The 23,944-nt window shown below is 36.2% G+C and overlaps 1 protein-coding gene across 1 annotated transcript in view; it reads right to left on the reverse strand.

The window, feature by feature from the left end:
• Window positions 1-977: 977 nt before the first annotated feature.
• lgr6 (leucine-rich repeat containing G protein-coupled receptor 6) overlaps window positions 978-23,944 on the reverse strand; it is a 116,068-nt gene continuing 93,101 nt past the window's right edge. Inside the window, exons 7-18 of the mRNA XM_055188325.2 lie at window positions 17,453-17,521; window positions 16,666-16,737; window positions 14,305-14,376; window positions 13,669-13,737; window positions 13,136-13,207; window positions 12,426-12,491; window positions 11,568-11,639; window positions 9,242-9,313; window positions 6,834-6,959; window positions 4,450-4,604; window positions 3,838-3,918; window positions 978-3,120 (exon numbers count right to left, since the gene is read on the reverse strand). Coding sequence (XP_055044300.2) covers window positions 1,880-3,120; window positions 3,838-3,918; window positions 4,450-4,604; window positions 6,834-6,959; window positions 9,242-9,313; window positions 11,568-11,639; window positions 12,426-12,491; window positions 13,136-13,207; window positions 13,669-13,737; window positions 14,305-14,376; window positions 16,666-16,737; window positions 17,453-17,521 — 2,167 coding nt within the window. The 3' untranslated portion in view covers window positions 978-1,879. The remainder of the gene's footprint in view (window positions 3,121-3,837; window positions 3,919-4,449; window positions 4,605-6,833; window positions 6,960-9,241; window positions 9,314-11,567; window positions 11,640-12,425; window positions 12,492-13,135; window positions 13,208-13,668; window positions 13,738-14,304; window positions 14,377-16,665; window positions 16,738-17,452; window positions 17,522-23,944) is intronic.

Consider the following 23,944-nt stretch of genomic DNA (forward strand, 5'->3'; position numbering starts at 1 on the left):
CTCATTGGGTCTCTCCCATAACAGGGCTCCAGACTGCCACCAAAATTTGAGAGTGTGCCACTGAATTTTACATCCAGTCGCACATGTGCGACCAGTAAATTTGACACTTTTTTGTGATTTGACACTGAATTTGAAAACGGCACATTGTACTTTCGGCATCTATCATTGAAGTACTTATTAGTAATATAGTGGAAATTAAAATAAATGTGAATATTTGCTTAGCATGTTGATTCAAAGTGTGTGCCCCTACATTTTCTGGTTGCGCCAGAAATTTTTAGATGGGGGGCCACTGTGCTACTGGAGCCCTGCATAAACAGCTTGCTCGACTTAATGCAGCGTTGCACAGATAAATCAGCGTGTGACATCACATTACTGCAAGAATGATTTGAGTTCCTCTCACGGTACTATGATGTCACATACCGATCGGTATACACAGCCCCACTGAAGTCAAATCAGAATGTTTTTATATATGGAGACCTTCTAAAACATGGGAGGGGGCGTGAGGACTGCAATTGAGAAACATTGGGGCAGTCTACACAACAACGTTTTCAACCAAAAACTGAACACTTTTGGCTGTTTGTTTGCATTTGTTTACATTTTGGGGTCCGAAATGCAAACTTTTGAAAACTGTTTTCGAAGTGCAAAAATATAGACAATCATAATAACAATGGCGGTCTACAGGAGTGCGTATGTGCTGCTCAAATTTATTAACGCTTCTCCAACAAAGTTTACAAAACTCATAGTACAAGGAAAGTAAAACAACCTACATCATTGTCTGTCTATTAGGGTGACTACAGGTGCCATTTTTCCGTAACGTGTTCTAGCCATGATTTTGGGTGCTTCTTATTATTTCAGGTTCCATTTCAGAAAAGCAAACATAGGGTGACCATATGTGCCATTCTTTCCGGACGCGTCCCGGCCAGGACCCTGGGTGCGTCCTCCGGAAGTCGTATTTGTCGACCGCATACGTCAGAGGATTCTTATTATTATTATTACAGAAAAGCAACGTTACATTTTAAGGTAAGAATGAAACTACGATTGTATGTCTTATGTTTTTAACTGAATGGCTTATGCGGTCAACAAATACGACCTCCGGAAGACGCACCGAAATCCCGGCCAGGAAGGAAGAATGGCACGTATGGTCACCCATACAAAAATGGCACGTATGGTCACCCATACTAAAATCTGAGAACCTCGATGACATATGTGGTCATCAAATACGACTTTTAGAAGACGCACACGAAAATTCTGTTCAGGACGTGTCTCGGGAAAATACAACATATTGTCACTCTACTGTCTAAACAAAATTTTAAAATACTTTCACTGTCTTAATTGTTTGTATTTATTACTCTATAGAAGAAAGCGTATGTGTGAGGCGTGTGGTGTTTCTTTACAAAATAACATCGCCACCTACTGGACTGGCACACGTAATACAGTGTTTTAGTTGTTTTCTCTGATCTGTGTGAACGTGGATTGTTTTGGCGACATTGTGGTATGTATGTTAAAACATTTTTTTAAGACACATCCATTTTTGTACAATTGTTGTCATGCTAACATTCCCTAAGAGTCATCTGTATTCTGTAATACCTGTATCACACAAAACAAAAGTTTTAAAAAATAAAATTTTTGTACATTTCAGTTTGTTGCATAAATTATTATAAGGCCCATGAGATCACAATATGCAAAAAGGAATTTGTTTCCCCTTTTTTAGAATGTCATGTAGCAATTGGGACTTTAAGTATAGGTACATTTTTCCCAAATCCAATGTAGTTCATTGTTCAATAACTCTGATGGTTTCAGGGGTAAGTTCATACGTAGGCTCAAGATTCAAGACTCACACTGAAAGGGTCCTTGAAAACTCAAGATATTCGAAGAAGACTTAAGGATGAGATGAGAGAAGTGGGGAGTGGTAGACTCCAGAGAGAAGGCTTCCATTATTAGTGCCAAGTCCACTGCTTCTCTGAAATTCTTGCTTCTCTGAAAGTCCTGGTGTAGACCTGGCCATGTTCTCTCCAACATTTTCCCTATCCGTTGAGGGTTGCGTCTGCAGCTGGCATGGGATGAGCTGCACTGAGGGTGGGCAAGAAAATCGTGTGACTGTCTCTTGGGTTGGTGCTGATGAACCCTCAAACTCTGCTTCTGCGGCAAAAGACACCAGAGCTTGTGTGGAGTCATACGAGCTCTTTTCTGTGTCAACAGAGACAAAGGAATCCAAGTTGCGGTCATTGCGTAGGTAAGCTCTGCTCCAGAGGAGACGCGCATCTTCACGGAAGTGTGGATTGAAGAATAGGTAGAGCAAAGGGTTGATGCTGGCCGGCAGAGGAAGAAGCACAAGGACAACTGATTTGACAACCTCCTCGCTTACAGGAAAGAGTCCCAGAAGGGAGGAGAAGCTGAGGAAGGCCACCGGGCAGTAGAGCAGGCAGTTGGTGAAGATGAGCCAGGCCACATGTTTGATCATAGCGCAATCCCAAATGCTGTCAAAGTCACCTTTCATCAGGTCCCAGTACAACTTGATATACGTTCCGGTGATGACTAAGAAGCACAAGGAATTCATCATGATCAGGGCCACCATAAAGCCCAGTGTGGAGGGCACTCCATTTGGCAGTGGTGATGGCATGCAGAGGGGGGTTGCCCCATACTCCCCAACCCCTATTAAGGGCAAAGCAGCAACTGCCAGTGAAAGTGCCAAACATGCTACTGCAGCAGCGCGCACGGTTGCCAGAGAGGGTGACTTTCCATAGGCTCGGGCACACGACACTGACACGCTGCACTGCACTGCGGCCAAGGTGAGGAAGAGTATGGAGCCTTCTGAGGCCAGCACTGAAAGAAAGCCTGTTGCCTGGCAACCGGCACCCATTTCCCATTGAGCACCGTGCAGGGCGAACTCCCCAAATGTCCGAGCATCAACTAGCGCCAGCGTACCGGTGCACAGGCCCGTCAGCAGGTTGGTGCTGCTGATGCTGCCGATGATGAACTTGACAGGTGAAAGATAGCTGGGAGAGGCAAACACTGTCAAGAGGAGAAGACTGTTTCCTATCAGAGAGACTAGAGAGATGAGCCACATTCCGAGGCGTACCATCCAACTATCAAACAGGTTATCACATGGTTTAAATGGACCTGAAAGGAAAGAAGAAATAAATTAGAATTTAAGAACCAGATCAGAAATGAAACATCTGAAGGTTTATCGGATTTTAACTCTTTCCCTGCTATTGACGAGTTATCACGTCAATAGGCTTTATGCCCAGCTGCACAACTTCCTGAACTTCAGCCAGCTCCTTGTTTCCTGTCTGCCATTATTGGACAAACTGATTAATCCAGGTGTGTCTGATTATTGTTGTTGTGACTACTGAGGTCAGGCACACCTAGATTAATCAGTTTGTTTCTGACTACTGAGGTCAGGCACACCTGGATTAATCAGTTTGTCCAATAATGGCAGACTGGAAACAAGGAGCTGGCTGAAGTTCAGGAAGTAGTGCAGCTGGGCATAAAGCCTGTTAAGAGAAAACACTTTCCTGTCAAAGTCAAGTTTTTACGGCAATCCATATTTCCGCTATTATGCACTAGGTGGTGCTCTTACCCACCTTATAAAACACTTTACCATTTATGGATCCAAAAGCAGTAAATACTCTGCATATATTTTGATAATTTTGACATTTTATGAACACCTTTATACTACACCAACCATATACTACAGTTATCTGCTGTTTAGATGGAAAACATTATAATGCATTAAATATTCAAACTTTCTAGGACATGGTACAGTCATGGTGACATGACTATACATCAGGAATGCTTGTGAATGAATACATAAGCAAATAATTTCCGTATTCAGACCTGGAATAGGGGAACACTGTATGCTGGTTTGTAGTTTGGACTCCTCAATAGCCAACTGGAATTCCTCCAGATCAAGGTCATCTGCAAGTGAAAACAGCACATTATAAGGAATCTGATCAGTTCACATTGAATAATGCATGAAGAAAAGAGACACATTTTTATCTGTAATGTACCTGGGGTTACTGTAGGGGGGCGGTCACACTACACTTTATATTTCATTGACTTCCATTCATACGCATGTGAATGCGTCATACCAGAAACGGAGATATTTCACAAGTCTGGTGAACTCTGTTCTGCTGGTTTTTATCATGTGGATACATATGAGCAGTAGAAGACTGGTATATCACCGTGTGACCTTACTCATATTCGCAGGAATGTCTGAAAAATATTTTCATGCTCAAAGTCTAATGTGAGCGCCCCTTAAAGCCCTAATCTACAGTGCTAATTAAAGATGAAGAGACTGGCAGATAGAAGAAAGCGTTTAAAAATAGACCACTCTTATTTTAGAAGTCTATTGTGGATTTTTTTAAAGTCCACTTTTGTCATTAAAAAAAAAAAACTTTTTGGGACATTTGGTGTGCATTTAAGCAGAGTTAGTAAAATAGAGCTTACAGTTGTTGTCGGTGTGAATGGGGAACAGAGACAAAGCTTTCTTCTGAAGATCCTCCTCCTCACTGCCCATCTGCTCTTCCCCCTGACTGGCTGCTTTGTAACTGCTGCAGGCTCCAAATACACAGCACTGATAGGCATATGGCATCTCTACGACCCTGTTTCAACAGTGGTGACAGAGAATGCTCAGAAACATGGCACAAACTATTCAAAATTATACAGTGCTTTTTTATAGTGATATATTGTTTCAAACACATTTATATGAAAGAAAGAAAAGTGTGAAAAACAGGAAAATTATAGATTAGAATACAATGTAATATTGCAAATGTATTGTTGTAATATAATTTTATGTAATTCTGTTTTACATGTATTGTTTCCAAATATTGTCTCCGCAGGGTTTTTACTTTTTTGTGTGGTGTTTTTTCTGTTCTTTCCTTTATATGTGTGAAATGAGTGAATATGTGGTGGTACTTGTTATATGTATCGTATAGTTTTGATATGTTTAAGAAAAAATCTAATAAATAAAGTTGATGTGTCAAGTTTTTAGGGTAAACTCCCCTTTCACTTGAGCAATAGCTGGAAAGGATCTCTAGATCTCTTAAACCTAAATAAAATTAAATCCTAATTTTAAAGGGTAACACTTTACAATAAGGTTCATTAGTTAACATTTTAGTTAATGTATTAACTAACATGAACAAACCATGAGCAAATTTGTTACAGTATTTATTCATCTTTGTTAATGTTAGTTAATAGAAATAAAGCTTTTAATTGTTTGTTCATGTTAGTTCACAGTGCATTAACTAACGTTAACAAGATTTTAATAAAGTATAAGTAATTGTTGAAATTAACATTAACAAAGATTAATAAATGCTGTATAAGCGCAGTTCATAATTAGTTCATGTTAACTAATGTAGTTAACTAATGTTAACTAATGAACCTTATTGTAAAGTGTTACCTTTTAAAGAAATGAGTCTTTTTACTTTTTACATGTGTTTAGTGCCAAGAGAGGTCACACTAAACACTGATAATGCCTGAAGAACATATTTATTCCTGAATATGTATATATATATATATATATATATATATATATTTTTTTTTTTCACATATTTCTTGTATATCCTGTATTTGTATCTTAATAAAATAGATTGAAAAATAAATATGGATGGACATTAAAACAGACTTGTTGTTTTAGAAGTTTTAATGTCCATCCTATATAATACATTAGATAGGACATTTAGTCAATTATTATGATAGATGCTAATTCTCAAAGTAAACTAGACATTTGCAATAATATATGCATGAATGTACTGTAACAAATGTACTGTAGATTAAAAAGTAGATAGTTGGGTCATTATAAAGCAATATTAACAAATTTAGCACAAAAAATATAGTTATAGGTTCACCCAAAATTAAAACTTTTGCGTTTATTTATAACACATTCATTGTAACTCATTTTTGTTGTGATTCTGATTTCTTCATGTACGCTGTATTGATGTCTTAGAAAGGATGTGTTGATTTTAACACATCTTTGTGCGTTAAGCTTTTAACACATTATGTGTCATTTTGTGTTAAAATATAACACAAGTTGTGTTAAAAGTTTAGTGTGCTGTCCCAGAATCAACACTAATGTGTTGTTTTTAACACATTCGTTGTAAGAGTGTACAGTTTTAAAATGCCGCAAATTCCAGTAAACGGACGAACGAAAACCTAAGCAAATCATTTTGCTTGATTTACTAAATCCTCCCGTTGATTTTGTTTTTTAATTGTAAAATCTTACAAATGCATGTGCAATAGGGTCAGTAGCAAAAACAAATGTGTCCGTGCCTTACCTGCGCTAATGTGTTACCTTGTGTCTTTAGTAAATCCTGAAAGTAGACTTTTAACAAGAAAAGAGGTGTTTGCACTGGTGCAAGCTGTTAGTAAATCTGGCCGCTAATGTTTTTGGGTCACAGCTAAAACCGTGACCTGTTTTTTTTTTGGAAATTTTCTGGAATTTCTCCAGATGGTAAACAAGGAACACCACCTAAGGCAACTCCCGAGGCTTTGATGATTAATAAGGAGGGTGTTTATAACAGTTCCTATCTTAGATCAGTGTTTAAATATGTAGGGGATTAAATACGCTGGAACGGTTTATCTGTATCAATAATTTCAATGTTCTTGGGTCACAGTTTACTCCAGATTATAGATATCTTTAAACTGTCTTTTTTTTATAAACAATTAGTCATTTTTCGGAAGCTAAATTAAACATGAATTTGTTTATAAGCTACTTAAAGCATTTACATTGTGAAAAACTTATATTGGTTTAAGAATATTTTTAAGCCTGGCTGTTTTCTTTTGTGAGATATGATAGCTGATGTTTTAAAGTTATTGGTTACCAACAACTGTACCTTATGTTGGGGAAGTCCTCTTCTCTGAATGTATGAGAGAGTGCCATGTTGCTCTTCAGCTTTAGGTGAGTGAGGCTGGTTAGCCCAGCTAGTGGGAGACTGGTCAACCTATTACCGGTCAGGTCCCTGGATGGATGAAAAAGAGATTTTAGCTACTGAATGTCAGTTTCATCATCAACTTAAGTTGTTTGAGCATTTATCAGCACTGTGGCCTATCACCTTGTCCTGGGAAATATTTACTCATTTTTAAAAATATAAAAAATATTTATATTTTTAGTAATTAATTATTGAATCCCTAAGTTTAAGAGGAAATTATTAGTTATTTGTCATTATGTTACAACTACAGATCTATACAAACAAGATTAAAGGAATATTCCATTTTCTTAAAAGAAAAATCCAGATGATTTACTCACCACCATGTAATCCAAAATGTTGATGTCTTTCTTTGTTCAGTCGAGAAGAAATTATGTTTTTTGAGGAAAACATTGCAGGATTTTTCTCATTTTAATGGACTTTAATGGACACCAACAATTAACACTTAAATCAACACGTAACAGTTTTTTTTCAATGGAGTTTCAAAGGACTATAAACAATCCCAAACGAGGCATAAGGGTCTTATCTAGCAAAACGATTGTCATTTTTGACAAGAAAAATAACAAATATGCTCTTTTAAAGCACAACTTCTCGTCTAGGTCCGGTCCAGTGCGACCTAACGTAAATGCGTAGTGACGTAGGGAGGTCACGTGTTACATATATAAAACGCACATTTGTGGACCATTGTAAACAATAAACTGACACAAAGACATTAATTAATATCATTCCACATACAACAACGTCGGAACGGTCCTCTTTCAACACACTTGTAAACACTGGGGCGGAGTTTCACGTTCGTCCTCTGTGACCTCTTGACGTCATGGCGTATTGCGTGGGGTCGCACTGGTGCATCACAACCGGATCTGGACGAGAAGTTGTGCTTTAAAAGTGTATATTTGTTATTTTTCTTGTCAAAAATGACAATCGTTTTGCTAGATAAGACCCTTATGCCTCGTTTGGGATTGTTTATAGTCCTTTGAAACTCCGTTGAAAAAAACTGTTACGTGTTGAGTTAAGTGTTAATTGTTGGTGTCTATTAAAGTCCATTAAAATGAGAAAAATCCTGCAATGTTTTCCTCAAAAAACATAATTTCTTCTGGACTGAACAAAGACATCAACATTTTGGATGACATGGTGGTGAGTAAATTATCTGGATTTTTCTTTTAAGAAAATGGAATATTCCTTTAAAATGTGTTTGTAGCCACTACAGTGAATTAAACATTTGCACAGTTATTTAACAGTCTATGGGGCAGTTTCCCAGACAGGTTTTAGACTGGGCCTTAGTTAAATTTGGACACACAACTTACAAAAAAAACCCAATAACACTGGTGTGCATTTTGAGACAAAACAACGGCACTGATGTATGTCTGTACAAGATGTTTTTTTTTTTTTAATTGAAGGCAGCTCAAACATGCATTTTAGTCTATGCATTTTAGTCTGGGACCCTGTCCAGAAAACCACCCCTAGTAACTTTTTAGCAGAGTAGTGTAAGTGTAACTAAATGTATTTTTCTGAATTATAAAGCATGCCAAAGTTTTTTTGTGAAATGTTTTGTTTAAAAGTTATGCCTGTGCTATCTTTCTTTAAAATAAAATGATTTGTTTTGTTTACTAGCAAAGTGTCCAAATGTTTAAGGGATCACTGTACATGTAAGACAACTGAATTCCAACAATTTCGTTGACTGAAGAAGATTGTATTTAAAGTGACATATTTGGCACACAGATCTTGAACATTTAACCCTGCTGAAAGCCAAAATATGTCAGTTTTCATCAAATTTAAAGGAATGTTCAAGGTCTAACACAAACTGTACTGAGAGCATTTGGTGTATGCTGTTGATTACAGTGAAGTTGTATTTGCTTAAGAGATGAGAAAAATGATTTATTTGTGATACTGCCACAGTAGAGTCAATCCCAGAACATTTCAACATCTATTAAAACATTTTCTGGCTTCAACTTCGCTACCATTGGTTGTCCATTTACAAATCCCGAGACAACTTTGAACCAGAATAATCACACTGAGGACTGTTGAAATATCTGCATGACCTAAGCCATAACCCTCCAGTTATGCATCATCTGTCACTTCATTCAGTCATCATCACATTCTTTGTATAATGCTGCTTGCGTTTAATTGCCTGTAGTTTTCATCGTTGCGTGGTGCCTTTTGCCGTGATTACAACCGCAATCTTTTCACATTGAACACTCAACTAAAGCATCACACGGATAACTGAATCTGACCAGCCGGTTACAAAATCGGTTGTGTCAAAGTTGTGTCTTGCACACTTAATGTCCGCTTGTGCTATTAATTTGCATACTCACAGTTTAACAAGAGTCTGCAGGGAGGAAAAGGCATCCGGATGGATTGTTTCGATCCTGTTCCATCTCAGATCCCTGTAATGAGAAATCATTGATTTTTCTTTATGTCCGGTACAGATGTTTTGTGTTAAATAGAATAAAATTTGCCGCTAATATTGATGTTATGTGTTAGGAAAGGTGTCAAAATATATTTTATACAGTAGGCCTATTTATGTTTTTTTTTAAAGCCAGTAATGTTACCTTTGGATAAACAACAAGCATTCGCAAGTTACTTCAGATACAATAAGTGAAAAGTGATTTTATCATCTCAAAGCAACCATTATTTAAATTTTATGCATGTGATTGTATGACTTTTGCTTGGAATGTATAAAAGATATTAAGTACATATTTTGTGCAAAATGTCTTTATACTGAATATTATTTATGCATGTTACATTTAAATATGTTATGTTGTGTTAAGTTATGTTGCTATGAACTACAGTGGTACAGTACCACCACCCACAGCAAAGACGCATTAGTATAGTTTTAAACTAATAGTTTTTTCTATCTGACATTTGCTCTGTCAATCTCTTTAGACAGATATTGTAAAAAAAGTATTTTCAACTTGCTTTTTCGCAATAATTGATTTCAGGGATTTGTTGTATTTATGCAGCTATTTGGCAGTAACTTACTGTAGATTGAAATATATGTTATTTATTTAAAGGCGGTGTGCATGATCTCTGAAAGCCAATGGTGACTTTTGAAATCACCCAAACAAACACGCCCCTACCCCAATAGAATCTGGACCTTCTTTTGATAGACCCGCCCCATGCAACCCAGGCAATGATGTCAGTTAGTTGACACGCCCCTCACTGCTGATTGGCTACAAGTGTTTCGGTACTCAGCTCGACTCCTTTGTCACAAGTGTTTTTTAAAAATCATGCACCCCGCCTTTAAATAAAAAAAATTATTTAAATTACATTTTCTATTTACTCTATGTCTTTAGAGAAAAACTATAAAATAGCAGCCTCATGCAAAGCATTCTGTGAACCAGAAATCCTCATTTACCCTTTTAATTTTTTCCTTCAGATGAATGTTTTGCATGAGGCTGTTATATTAGTTTTATTCTGTAAAGATAAAGACTTGTTAATGTTTATTTAACTTTGAACAAACTGTTGCCAGTAAATAACATACATTATAAAACGGCTCGTTCTGGTTCTTCATTCTGATTGTTTGAAACGTTTTATCACTAAGCCGTGAAAAAATTACCCTGGTAAACCTCACGGTTCAGACCGCATTACATAAGTATCACTGCGCCACTGTTGCTGCATACTGATTTTTGAAAATAAACACCACAGTCTTTAATCATATTTTACATTTTTCTACAATTGAACAATTAATGGCGATATCCAGATATATGTCAATAAATATTGTAACCAACTTACCCAACTTAAACACTGATGCATTCACTCAACACTAAAAACATTGTGTATGTTTTTATCATGGCTCTGAATCTGATCTCTTACAAAAGTTCTTCACAAAAATTGAACTATCTCAGCTATTAGCTGAAAATTTGAGTGGTGATAAGAGAACAAATGAAGGTAGGATTTTTTTTGAAAGCGGATGGTCTGTTCTTTCATTTGATATTTTATGTTTATTTAAAGAAGATCATTTTTCTGTAAGGCATTAAACTAAAACTGGGTAGCAACTTAAAAAAAAAACACTGACGGGAAAGAGTTAGGATGCTTCCAAGCATATTTGATCATCACTTCAACAGTTGCACGATATAAATGTTAATGTATAAATTAGATGAATGTTGATTTATAAAAATAAACACCACAGTCTTTAATCATATTTCATTGTGTCATTGCTGCGTCTGTGTTTCTTGGGAACTGCGCTCTGTTGCATATTTGTATTAATATAATTACAACTTATTTGTATTTTATTTTATTAAATCCTACTATGCATATGAAGTAACCGTTTTATTAAAGCAATAAGCCCTACTAAGCAGTGGGGTTACAGTGCATTTTATAACGGGGTTAGCTTCGCGTCGTGCCTAACAACGCCCCTTAGCTGTTATAAAATGCACTGTAACACCACTGCTTCGCAGGGCTTATTGCTTTATTTAAATATACAGTAAGTTACTGGCAAACAGCTGCCAGTAATACTGTAATTTCCTTTAACCGCGTACATCTTTTAGAGGCATCAGGGAGCCACTATGAATATGCGGGAGAAGTAAAATCAGCATTGTTTCTTATTAATTCTACATAGCCACAAAATCTAATTGGATGTACAATTTGAGAGAGAGAGAGAGAGAGAGAGAGAGAAAGAAAGAGGGAGCGTGTACTTACAGTGAGCGTAAGTTGTTGAGTTGTTGGAATGTGTTCATCTCAATCTGTCTGATCAGATTGTGCTGTAGGCCTCTGCCGAGTCAAAACAAAAAACCTGATTTTTGACATGCTTGCAGAGAATGGTTTACCAAAACTAAGTTACTGGGTTGATCTTTTTCACATTTCTAGGTTGATTGAAGCACTGGGGACCCAATTATAGCACTTAAACATGGAAAAAGTCTGATTTTCACGCTATGACCCCTTTAAAAACATGGACACATGATGGATTGCTACTAGTGGCAGCTCGTGACTGCTCATCCGAGGGGCGCTAATTCAAAATATGTGTTCGGAGTGTCATGTGCGTTGCTTGCGATTTTAAAATATGTGTTTGTTGCGTCATGTGAACCATGTGAATCACGTGTTTTGTCAAAATAAGTGCCTGCTGCACACGCGTCAAAACAGTTTATGATAAAAGACGCTCATGTTCACAAAATACACGCAAGACACTCCCTTAACAGTAAACTCTGATTACACATGAGATTATGCGAGTATCTGGCAAACGCAAGTGTCTCTTTTATCATAAACCCTTTAGAGGTGTATGCACTTATTTTGACAAAACATGTGATGCACATAGGATCTCTCGAAGCCCAGAACACATATTTTGAAATTACAACCCACACGCATGACGCCCTACATTCATGTTGTGACGAACTTCACATTGAGCGCCCTCGAAAAAGAAGTCACCGGCCACCACTGATTGCTACAGTAATGGCCGTAATTGTCAAATTTGTTCTACTCTGAGGGTTTATCTGGGTTCTTAGTTATAACATAAGAAGTAAATATGCTTATTAGTCATTGTGCTGGTATTAAAGAACTCACATCTCCTGTAGAGAAGCGCAGTGGTAGAAACTCGGCAGCTCTTCGATCACATTATGAGACAGCTCACTGTAAGACACACAAACACACACACACATATAGGTTAGAGTTAATTTTAACCAGAAGATTCTTCATAACAAGAAAATGCTTTGCGCAAAGTATGTTTCAGACACTAATATTGTTACTGGGGCGGTAACTTTTTAAAAGGTCCTAATATCTATAATTTGGGTACAGATATTGTAATGACCGCCCCCTTCCCAGATATGGACCTTTTAGTTACCTGCATATACCTCTAATGCTACGTACGCACCAAACGCAGGGCATCGCGTTACTCGCTCTAGATTACTCACGGGATTTAACTTCGTGTCATGCGAATTTTTCCGCTCAAGTTGAATATTTTCAACTTGGGCGAAGATGCGTTTGTGTCCAATAGCGCGTGTTTTTGCAGCAAACGCGTCACCCATTAGGCATTCTGGATTTTACACAGGATGACAAAAGCCAAACAATAAGGAAAACAGATTTTTTTTTTGTAACAGCTTGTACAGTATTGAGATTGTAAATGAGAACAGAACTCTTGGAAAGTTTGGTTACATCAAATCTCTCAGTTTGAATTTGAAGTCTCTTTTCCAGGTTGGATTTTTTGGAATCGTATAGACGTGATTGTAAGGATGTGTTTGTGTGCTGCAGGTGCATAATTGGGTTTGGAAACTCACAGAACTCTTAATTTAGGAAGGAGGTGGCAGAGATCATATGGCAGGCCCGTCAGTCCAGCTCGGGTCAACGTGCTGAGTCAATATCAAAGAAAAGAAGAGTTTACTTTCAATGTGCGGGGAGAAAAATGTGCAAAAAAGACAAAACTGTACACATACTGTAATACTGTATGTGCTAAAATTGAAATTGACAACTGTCTGGCAAGAACTACATAATAACATAATGAATATTTTTTGTTGTATTAAAAAAAACAGCATACAAGTCTGAAATGAGAAAAGGGTGTGTAGATAATGACAACATTTTCACTCCTATTTGAATATGTGGTTCTTAGTATCAGAGCACTATTAAAAGTGTTAAGCCTGAGCATCATTTTTAACCTTGTAAAAGCTAGCCAGAAAGGGACGATGAGAGATCAGTAAATGCATTTGTTTTGTCAACTGTTACTTCAGTGTCCTCAATGGTGGGAAGAACCTCTAAAAGTCTCTTAAGTGAAACTGATCCTGAGAGAAAGGGAGATATTTGATCTCAGACTCACAGGACTTGCAGGCTGGTGGTTCCTTTCAAATCTGGAAACTGTCGGATCTCAGTGGCCCCGTTCAAAGAGCTAAAACCAGATTAGATAACTCATTAGAGAGGATCTTTCTGCTAATGAAGATGTCTTCCAGCAATACCACAGGGAAGTCTAATGTTACCATACACACTCGGCTCATCGTAATCTAGAGTAAATATTAGTCCATCATTTTAATTGCGTCCGCGAAACCGTCCAAAAACAACGGCGCAGTTGACGGTAGACTTCAAATCAAAATAATGAAGGCTGGATAGACTCGTAACATTCTCATGCATTATATACAGTATATAATTAGAGAGATAAATGACTTTTCATCGCCTTTATTGAAAGCTAAATCTCATATTCTGACATTTATGAGGTTATAATTAAAACGTGCTGTTTTTCGAAGGCAAATGACTGGTTTAATGTTTTCTTATGTGAAAAGTGATGGCAAGAGGTGAGCAAGATTACAGTATTTATGAAAATGAAAGCGCAGATGATCAAATGGAAATTATACGCATTTGCCATGTGGTAATTTAAAGGTGCCTTATCGGAAGCTAAACAGTTCAGACTGTTTAATAATACACACGTGTGTTATCATTTGACACATAGAAGTGTACTTACAGAGTGTGTAACTTGGGCAAGAACTGAAATGCTGATCTGCCAACAAACTGGATGGGATTCTCATAGAAATGACTGAAAAGAGAAGATAAAGACATTAGATTTTTTAAAACAAAAATCTCAGATTTCAAACTTTTTATCAAAAACATGCTAAATTGTACATATAATTATTATCATGTAATATTATAAATAGTAAACTGTGATATATATACCCAAAAATTCTTCATATAGTGGACTACCACTATAAAAAGGGAAAGTTTGATGAACTTAAAATTACTTTAATTGGTAAGACGTAAGTTTATTCAACTTAACATTTTACTTTAGTTTTACTTTAGGTGTGGAAATTTTTTTTAGGTGTTACCAATTAAAGTCATTTTTTAAGTTGATCCAACTTTTTACTTTTTATAGTGCCATAAAATTAATAAAAATTTGGGACCCAAAATGATTTATACTTTGACCTGACCATGTTGCTAATGCAACGTTTTTCCAGCACAGAATGTACAAAAAAAGCATTTCTTGGTAATTGGTTGACCTAAATTGGTATTATCTAATTGAGTACTTGGGTCAGTGACAAAAACGGTTTGACATTTTTTAAAAACTTGTTTTAAAAGCATGCATCAGGTTTATTTCAATGCACAGTGTACGTTAATTTTATGCAATAACAAAATTACATTTGCAACATTTTTATGAAAGTTAAGGACCTGAAAATGTCAAATGGTATAACCACCAATGGTGCCAAAGAATGAGAAATATTAAATATTTTATCTACTTTGATGGCATGTAAGCGTAATCATCAAAAAAAAAAAAAAAAAAAAAAAATCATTTTATTAGTTATTTCTAAATGTAAATTTTAATGCGTTTTGTAATATTTGCTTGGGCATATGCTGAAAACAGCTCTGATTTCTAAATAATCTTTGACAAATGATGTAAAATCTATGTAAAAAATCATATTACACTAAACTAGATGATTATATTTTATTCCACATTTTTTATGAATATATTTTAATTTAAAAAGAAATACGAGTTACACCAATTGAGACAGAACGGTTACACCACACTGACATTTTTGGAATAATCCCCCAAATATTCTTTCAAAATGAAATAAAACCAGAAATTTTAGACTTGGTCCTCATGGTAGTACGGAGCCCCTGAGGGGACATGGAGCAAAAATTAAATAAAGCTTAGTTTCACGTGCGCACGTGAAACTATCGCGTGCGCACATGAAACTATCGCGTTTAGTTTCGCGTGCGCACGTGAAACTATCGCGCCCACGTAAAACTTTCGTGTGGGCATGTGAAAGCGAAAGTTAAAAAAAAACTTTAAAAAAATTCTGCACATGAAGGTGTCGTGTGAGCAGATGAAAGTTTCACGTGAGCATGCGAAAGTTTCACGTGAGCACCCGAATGTTTCACGTGAGCGTGCGAAAGTTTCACGTGAGCACATGAAACCAAACCTTAGATTTTCTTACTCCAATGTCACCTCAGGGGCTCGGCACAAAAGAGAATGTATGCAAGTAATCTGCAAATTTATTTTGAAATTTTAACCCTTTTACATTTAATTGAATCATATGAACACAAAATAATTAACGTCACGTCATTGACCCACTTACATTTATCAGCTGACAGCTATTCAACCTAGTGTAACAGTCTAACAGAAAGATGGTCAAAACCAGATCAAATAGTCTTGTCATGTTTTATTACCATTCTCTAATATATAGTAATTAACCATGATAATGTGAGAAATGTGAAGGTGTCTGAATAAATGTTGGTTTGACTGTATTTGACCCAGCAAAAGGTTAAAAACAACCCATCATTTTGATTCGAATAAAACAACAACATACAATCAAAAAGTAAAAGTTGGATGTACTAAAAAAGTTTTTTTTCATTTTCACACTTTAAGTGAAAAATTTAAGCCGAAAGAATTTAAATTACTTCAATGGGTGACACCAACACTTTTTTAGTTTTTAGAAATTAAATTTTTAGGTGTTTACCAGTTGAAGTAATTTTTTTAGTTAATCAACTTTATAAGACAACATATTTCAGAGTGTACGTTTTAGTTTTGGAAATGTTAGCTTTGCGGTAAAGTCACAAGACTTTAGCACTTTATAATAATAATTTAGTGCTACTATTTCTACAAATTTCCAGTCTGTATCCCTATTCACAGTTGACAATTTAATATAAAACAGACATTTACTTGTCATTTCAGAGGTTTACTCCAGAAGCATGATTGTTTTGATATAATAAGGGCTAATTATAACAGTCATACGTTTTATAAACAATCATATATTCCGGATAAACAAATCAAATACTCGTGCATGTTAGGAAAGTTATTTATGGGCTCTTGTTACTGTGACAAGATACTCACATGGTCTGCAGAAGCGGGTTCCCAACAAACGCTCTCTCAGGAATGGCCTTGATGTTGTTGTTGTGGAAACCCCTGTAAGATGCATGCCGAATGAAAATCTGGCCATCTGCACACTTAAACAAACTCCACTCGAAATTCAGGAAGTCTCCTACGGACCAGCTTTCTTCAGTGTTATTGCTAACCACATCTGTTCTGTATAGGCTATAAATTGTAGAACCGACATGCTAACCGAAGCGACCACATTTTCAACCGCTTATAATTTGTCATCGTCTGCTGTCGCTGTGACGATAACATGCTAAAGTTAATTTATGGCACACATGTTGCTTGTGAATTTTAATCTGAAAATTCCAAACAGTCTAAAATAATTACAGTAAGTGAGTTACATAAACAAGGGAAAAGTCTCCTTGGGGTCCAGAAAATTAATTCGCCAGCTTAAACTTTAAAATTAAATCGCGTTTTGTGTCAGTAAAAACTCTCAATTCCACACATGTGAGCCATTTGACTGCGTCAGTTCGAGTTTGCCGATGTAAACAGCCTTTGTGTCTTCCAGAAACACCTGTCATGAGGCGGTCCCGGAGGGGGGAAAAACACTTTGGGATACTTGAGAAGGAACGACTCAAGTGCTCATCTGCAAGCATCTGCTTTTCGCAGGAGGCTTGTGCTTGAGAACCACATTCTAGGATCTATCCGGGATTTACAAAAAGTGCAAGAGGCCAAGCCATGCGATCCACTTTAAAGGAAGCACATTGACACATGTATGCGAGGCGGGTTAGTCTCGGTTACTCACAGTTCCTGAAGTTTAGCCAGCGTGCGAATAGCCGTAGGGAACTCTTGAAGGTCATTGAAATTCAGTTCCCTAGAGATGAGAGAAATAGATAACAATCACAAACGGTCACCGTATAAGCAAAAGCACGTCTAGAAACACAAGCTAAAAGAACCTGGAGCACATTGCAGATAAAGGTATTGGATATAAATATTATTTGCATAGCAGTTATTATTTAAAGGGATAGTTCACCCAAAAATACTCATCATTATGTTGTTGTAAACCTGTATGAAACCGTAATGAATCCCTATATGTTGGGCACATTTCGAACAACAATTAGCGATCATGTCGCATATTAGGCCAACTGTTTTGACACTTTAATTTGATCTTTCATGCTACGTGTCTGTAACATAAGCAAGCGCTTATGGTTCCAATCAGTCAAAATCCTTCCGCACGTCCTTGCGGGTTTTCTGCGTTGGTCGTCCTTGGAGACCAAGACAGCTGTTCCCAGCTAATCTGACATGATGTGACCTCTCTTCCGCATACATTATTGCATTTGTGTATGCATTTCATTAGCCTTCGAGGAAACCTGTGTCCAAAAAACAGGCTTGAACCAAAACACGGGCGGTTGCTAAGAGCGAGTGGCCTTACATGCAGCAGGTGCGAGAACAATGTGTTTGCGGCCATCGCTCGGGTCTCAGAGACTTTTGTTTTTCTTGGTTTTGTAAGTTCCTTTTCATCTCCAATTCTACTGGAGCTTTTCAAAGAATAATTATTAGGAAATCCTATAATTGAACGGGAGTGTTTTTAGTAAAGGCAACTGAAATTGGGGTAGATAGATGCACTTGGCTCTGTATTCCCTCCTTTTAGTCATACTGTCTCAAACTTTGTGTCTCATCATACCCATAATTATATGGCTTATGCTTTAGTGTTAAGCGTAAGCTTTCAAAACAGTCCAAATGTTTACATATTTTACTTTATTTTTGGCAGGTGGCCATCGCGTTTGAAGTGAGCTGGGCGAATAGGGGTGGACCCGTTTTGGCCGTCATCCAGAATGGGCAAAGCACTTTCTTAATTCAGACCTGTGAGTGTGTCCGCATTGCATGAGCATGTTTAAAGCAAAATGATTTTAGTCTGGGATTAAGCTCGTTGATGATGTTGATTTTAATGATTTAAGTAAAGCTTGCACAACATTTTTTTAATCAAAAACTGCTAACTTTTTATGTGTTTGTTTACGACAATGGCAACTTTTGCTTTTAAAAGTTTTTATGATGTCATTATTGTTTCCATGTAATGTGCAGGTGCATTGTGTGTTCAGTCTATAGGCCCGTGTGAGCACAACCCTTACGAAAATTAACCATGGTTTTACTACAGTTAAAACCAAAAAACCATGGTTACTGTAGTAAAACCATGGTAACCACAAAATAACCATGGTTTTGACAACCATGGTTTTCAAAAACCATAGTTAAACCATGTTTAGTGTAGTAAAACCATGGTTTTGACACTTTTACCATAATAAAACCATGGTTAATTTTCGTAAGGGAATACAGTGTTTTTAGTCCTTTTCAAAGATTTGTGTAAACGTGGATTGTTTTGACATTGTGGTCATGTGTACGTGAAATTTTTCAAAAACGCAAAATAAAAAACTTGTTGTCGTTTAGGATTTTTCTCGCCACCAGTGTCACCGAATGTGCCTGCAAATAATGACTGTTTCCTAAAAGGTTTTCTGAACATGCTCCCTGTCTGCCATGTTTTAGGTGTAAAAGATAGCCCATTAGATTTGTTAGGGGCCCTTCACATGTCGCACTTAAATACACGTGGAAAACGTTAGGCGCGTAGGTTTTTGTCACATGATCTGTGGCATTCTGAAAAGTTGAAATGTTTTTAACTCGATGCGGTGAGGACACGCTTGGAAAAACAATGTCGCTACCGCGTCACTTCACTTTCACATTTGAAATAACAAACTTGAGCGTACAAAAGACGCAATATATAATCAGCTTTATTTGCCAAGTGTGTGCACACAAGGAATTTGTTTTGGTTATTTTGGCTTGTTACATTTTGGTTACATAGTATATACATAAACCAAAAATATCAAATTAAGTAAATAGATCAGTGGTTTTTGAACTGTTTCGGCATGCGGCCCCACTTGTCTACGGTGCATCCCTTTCCTATACCCCCCTAAAAAATTATTGACATAAGTACTTTTAATAAAAACAAAACTATTACCGAGCCCCTAAGGTGACATTTGAGTAAAAAATGTAAAGTTTAGTTTTATGTGCTCACGCGAAACCTTCAGATTTTTTTTTTAAGTTTAGTTTCACATGCGCACACGAAACTAAACTTTATTTAATTTTTGCTCCATATCCCCTTACGGGCTCCATAAATTATAGACGTATTGCTTTATTTTTCTGAGGTTTAATTACACAGAATCACATCCATAAAAATGCACATTTTCCAACAAAAAACAAAAAACATGGCAAATCGGTTTCAGGAAGCTATTAGGTTTTAAACACACAAACACTTACATTGCAGACGCAAGAAAAATGATTATATTTTATAAAATACCATAAAACTGGGCCCCCCACCACTGATGTAGACTAATTTATATATATATATATATATATATATATATATATATATATATATATATATATATATATATATATATATATATATATCTATATATATCTATATATCTATATATATATATATATATATATATATATATATATATATGTAGCATTGTGCTGTTTGTACACCAGAAGGTGCACACATTCACTTCTTTACCTGTGAAAATTTGCCTTAACAAAGTTTTCGGCATATTTTAGGTCATTACACAAGCAGTACAATGTTGTAAGAGTTTGAGGTGGAAACATTGTATGAATTATATTAAACTGGGAACTAAATATTTTAACATCGAAAAACCCACTGTACCAAATGGATTGCATAACAACTTTATGAGCAATTTACCTAAATGGCGTGTATGTGAACAGACACCGTTTAAGTCATTATCTCCTTCACCTCTAGTGAGTCATGTAAGTGTTTAAGTCATTTTGGTTAAACACTACATGAAATCTAGAACCAGCGCACACTATAGCCAATAAGAAAAAAACCATTGAGAGCTTTTTGCTCAGTCATTCTGCCATGTCTACATCCTGGATTTGTTTAAGACATCCATCACTCTTATTTGGAAATGTAACTTTGATTTGGCAAAGCAAAGTAATGCTTCTCATATCCTAGGAAGACCTCATTGTTTAAAACGGGATGACTTTGGAAATGCCAATAACCTTGATTTACAGTTTATAAAATCAGACACTTTGTTTAAAAGTTAAATCGTCATGACTAAACAACATTTTGGTGGGCAATATGTTTACATGGTTTTCAATGTGTTTTCAACGATAATTACAGTAATGGGATTATGGAAGCATCCATAAAAAAGTAAATTATCCAACAAAAGGACATGGCAAATTGGTTTTAAGAAGGTACGTAGGTTTTAAACACTCAAACACTTACATGGGAGACGTGCAAGTGGATTGAGACTTTATGAGACAGAAATTTCTTACAGTGTGTCATGTTACATGTAAGAGTATTTGCCTTTAGGAGGATTAGTATTGCTTAGCTTATCACTGTGACAGTAATTCAAATGTAATTCAATATCTAACATGACTGCATAGTACAGTTTCCAGAGTGTAACTGCACTTACATATATTGTTGGAGATGTATTTTATATCAGTTTTACTTAGGGGCGGTTTCCCAGACAGAGTTTAAGCCTAGTCCCAAACTAACTATAGTGTTGTCTTGATCGAAAACAACTTGCTCTGACATCCTTAAAATAATTCAGTGTTGTGTCTCAAGATGCACACCAGTAATGTTTTTATAAATGATGCTTTTAAAAATTACTTAAATATCCCAATTTAACTAAGGCCTAGTCCTGGTTTAAGCTAATCCCTGTCTAAAATGGGATAAAACTGAACTCTCTAAAACAAAATGCTGGGCTATTTTTCAACCCAGCACTGGGTCAAAAGAAATGAACCCAACCTGTTTGGTTGTAATTTAGCCTATGCTGGGTTGTTTTAACCATTTGTGGGTTCAAATATAAACATTTTTCAATGAGTTTGTTGTGTGTACTAAGAATATGCATCCTGGTCTCACTACATATAGTATTAATAAGTAACTTTCAAAAACACAAAACTTAATTTTTTGTATGTGTAAATAGATACTGAAGCATACATAGATGCATTTGCATTTAATCATAGCATTATTATGTTTTAATAGCTAAAAAACATAAAACATTTTCAAATTTTGTTACCACATTACAAAATGTTACCATCCTATCTCAAATTTAATACGTAATGTATTTTTTTGTATTATGCAACATAATTGACAGGAAAAGTATTAGAGTTATTCATCCACGAGAACGTTAGTCCAGCTTCTCTTTGTGAAGGCGCATGTTTCAAATTTCAAAAGTACATTGACTGAAAACCGGCTATGTCGCAAATCTGTGATGTAGCACGCAAGAACTAATGAGCGTTTGATATCACTGCTGTAAAGCAATTTGTCGTAAAAGTTCTTGAGGCGCAATATTTAAAATCAAATTCATAACGAACGCAATATTTGATGTTTACAGTGGCATGTTTTCCCACCACGCAATTACGTGGGGCCCCGTGGCCTTGGGGGGCCCCCTACTGGCCACAAGGTGTGCGAAAGTATGTTACATTTATTCAGACCCAAATCTAAGGCACGGATAAAGCACGCGCGAGCGAGAGATGTGCGAGTATGCACGCAGACTAATATTTGCGCGCATCCTCACGAGGGCACATATAGGCTACTTCATGAGCGAACTCTACAGGAAAGCGCACCTCTGCACAGCGCGCACAAAAGCAGCCACACAAGTGCTGGAATGAGTGCTCGCTCAAATCTCTGTTCTCTCGTAACTGCACAACATTCACTCGATGGTCAAGTTTACTTTAAAGACTTTGGGCTTCACACCTGTGATTGGTAGTTTGGTTTGATTAGTGACACACATCTTTTGTTCCACACTCACTCGTACAGGTATAAACATGATAAAGACACCACGAAGGGGTTTAAATCACGTCAAAAATACATAAATCATATTCTGTATCTCATCATTGTCATTAAAATCTCATCTTTAGTGTATATCTAGTCTATATGCTTGTTGAATCTCACAGTAAGTTTGTTTTTGCAAAATTAACATGAGAGTTACGTGATTACCATCCATAAATTCAAGCAATAACCAACTTTCAGTGTTGTTTGCTGGTGTTTGTTAGGTCAGTTTGTTAGATCAGTCTGAATCATAATCTAATGCTTCCTCTTTTTTCTCATGTATTTTTTTTAGTAAGATGTCAGACACTGAAGTTGCAGTATTAATTACATTGTTTTAAATACATCCTATAAGACATTTGCAAGCAAAAGATATATCTGAGAGGGGCATGAAAATTCTTTTTAAACCAATAATTTTTTTTGTTATAGCAAACTGTAACAATTTAGTGTTATTTTAAGCGGTGTAAAACTAAATAAACTCGGTTTATAAATATCTCACTTAGTTCTATATACTGAATATTATTGTTGTGCAATTCAAATGAAAAACCTTGGGCAATGCTGGGGCATGGGGGGCCCCGGTTCTTGGACTTTGCTTAGGGCCCCCAAAATGGTAAACACGCCACTGGACGTTTACGGTCGCTGCTGAGAACTCGGATCAAGATCACTGGATAAAGGGCTGAATTTGGATCTTTCCTCGCAATCGTATACATTTTAAATTTGGATTACAGCGAATTAATAAAATTAATAACTTTTGTGAATTTATGTTGTGTTTTGGTGTAATTAATATTGCATAAGAGAAGACAGCAAAGGAGAAAACATCTTTTGTGTGTCATGGCAAACAAACTAAATTTTACAAAATATGATTACAAAAATTGTATTCATTTTAATGTTTTAAAGAATTACAGTTACACAATATTAAACAATCTAAAAAGTTATAAAGATTTCATTAGGTAAATAAGTAAATTGTATTAAATAAATAAGTCAGAAAATACGACTGAAAACATGTCGTTAATATAAGTAAGAAACGCCAGTACCCCCAATTTTAATATTTATGAATAGGAATATGTACAAATTTGTACATCTTTAAAGATGTTAATACATAAATAATTATCGTTGATTTCCTGTCAACACATCGATATTATATGTTTATTATGCGTATTAAAACGTTATAAAATGTAAGTGTGGTACAGCCCCACTTTCTGTAAAAATGCACGTATTCTCATGAGATCATGTTGGAATATGGTATATACAGTATGACGAACATTTAATACTGCAACAAATCATAAGCTAAATCTATCAAGCTGTACAGTTTCCAGGGGTGAATTTCAGCTCATGGTTCCTCAGCAAGTGCTCTCAAATGAAGTGTTCAGCTCGGTGTGTGCAATTCTCTAGACTAAAATCCTTCTCGTAAAGATGAAAACGTCATTTTTAGCACTTCAGCAGGCTGTTAAAAAG

This window comes from Misgurnus anguillicaudatus, chromosome 13 (genome assembly GCF_027580225.2).
Source record: "Misgurnus anguillicaudatus chromosome 13, ASM2758022v2, whole genome shotgun sequence".
Classification (NCBI taxonomy): Eukaryota; Metazoa; Chordata; class Actinopteri; order Cypriniformes; family Cobitidae; genus Misgurnus; species Misgurnus anguillicaudatus.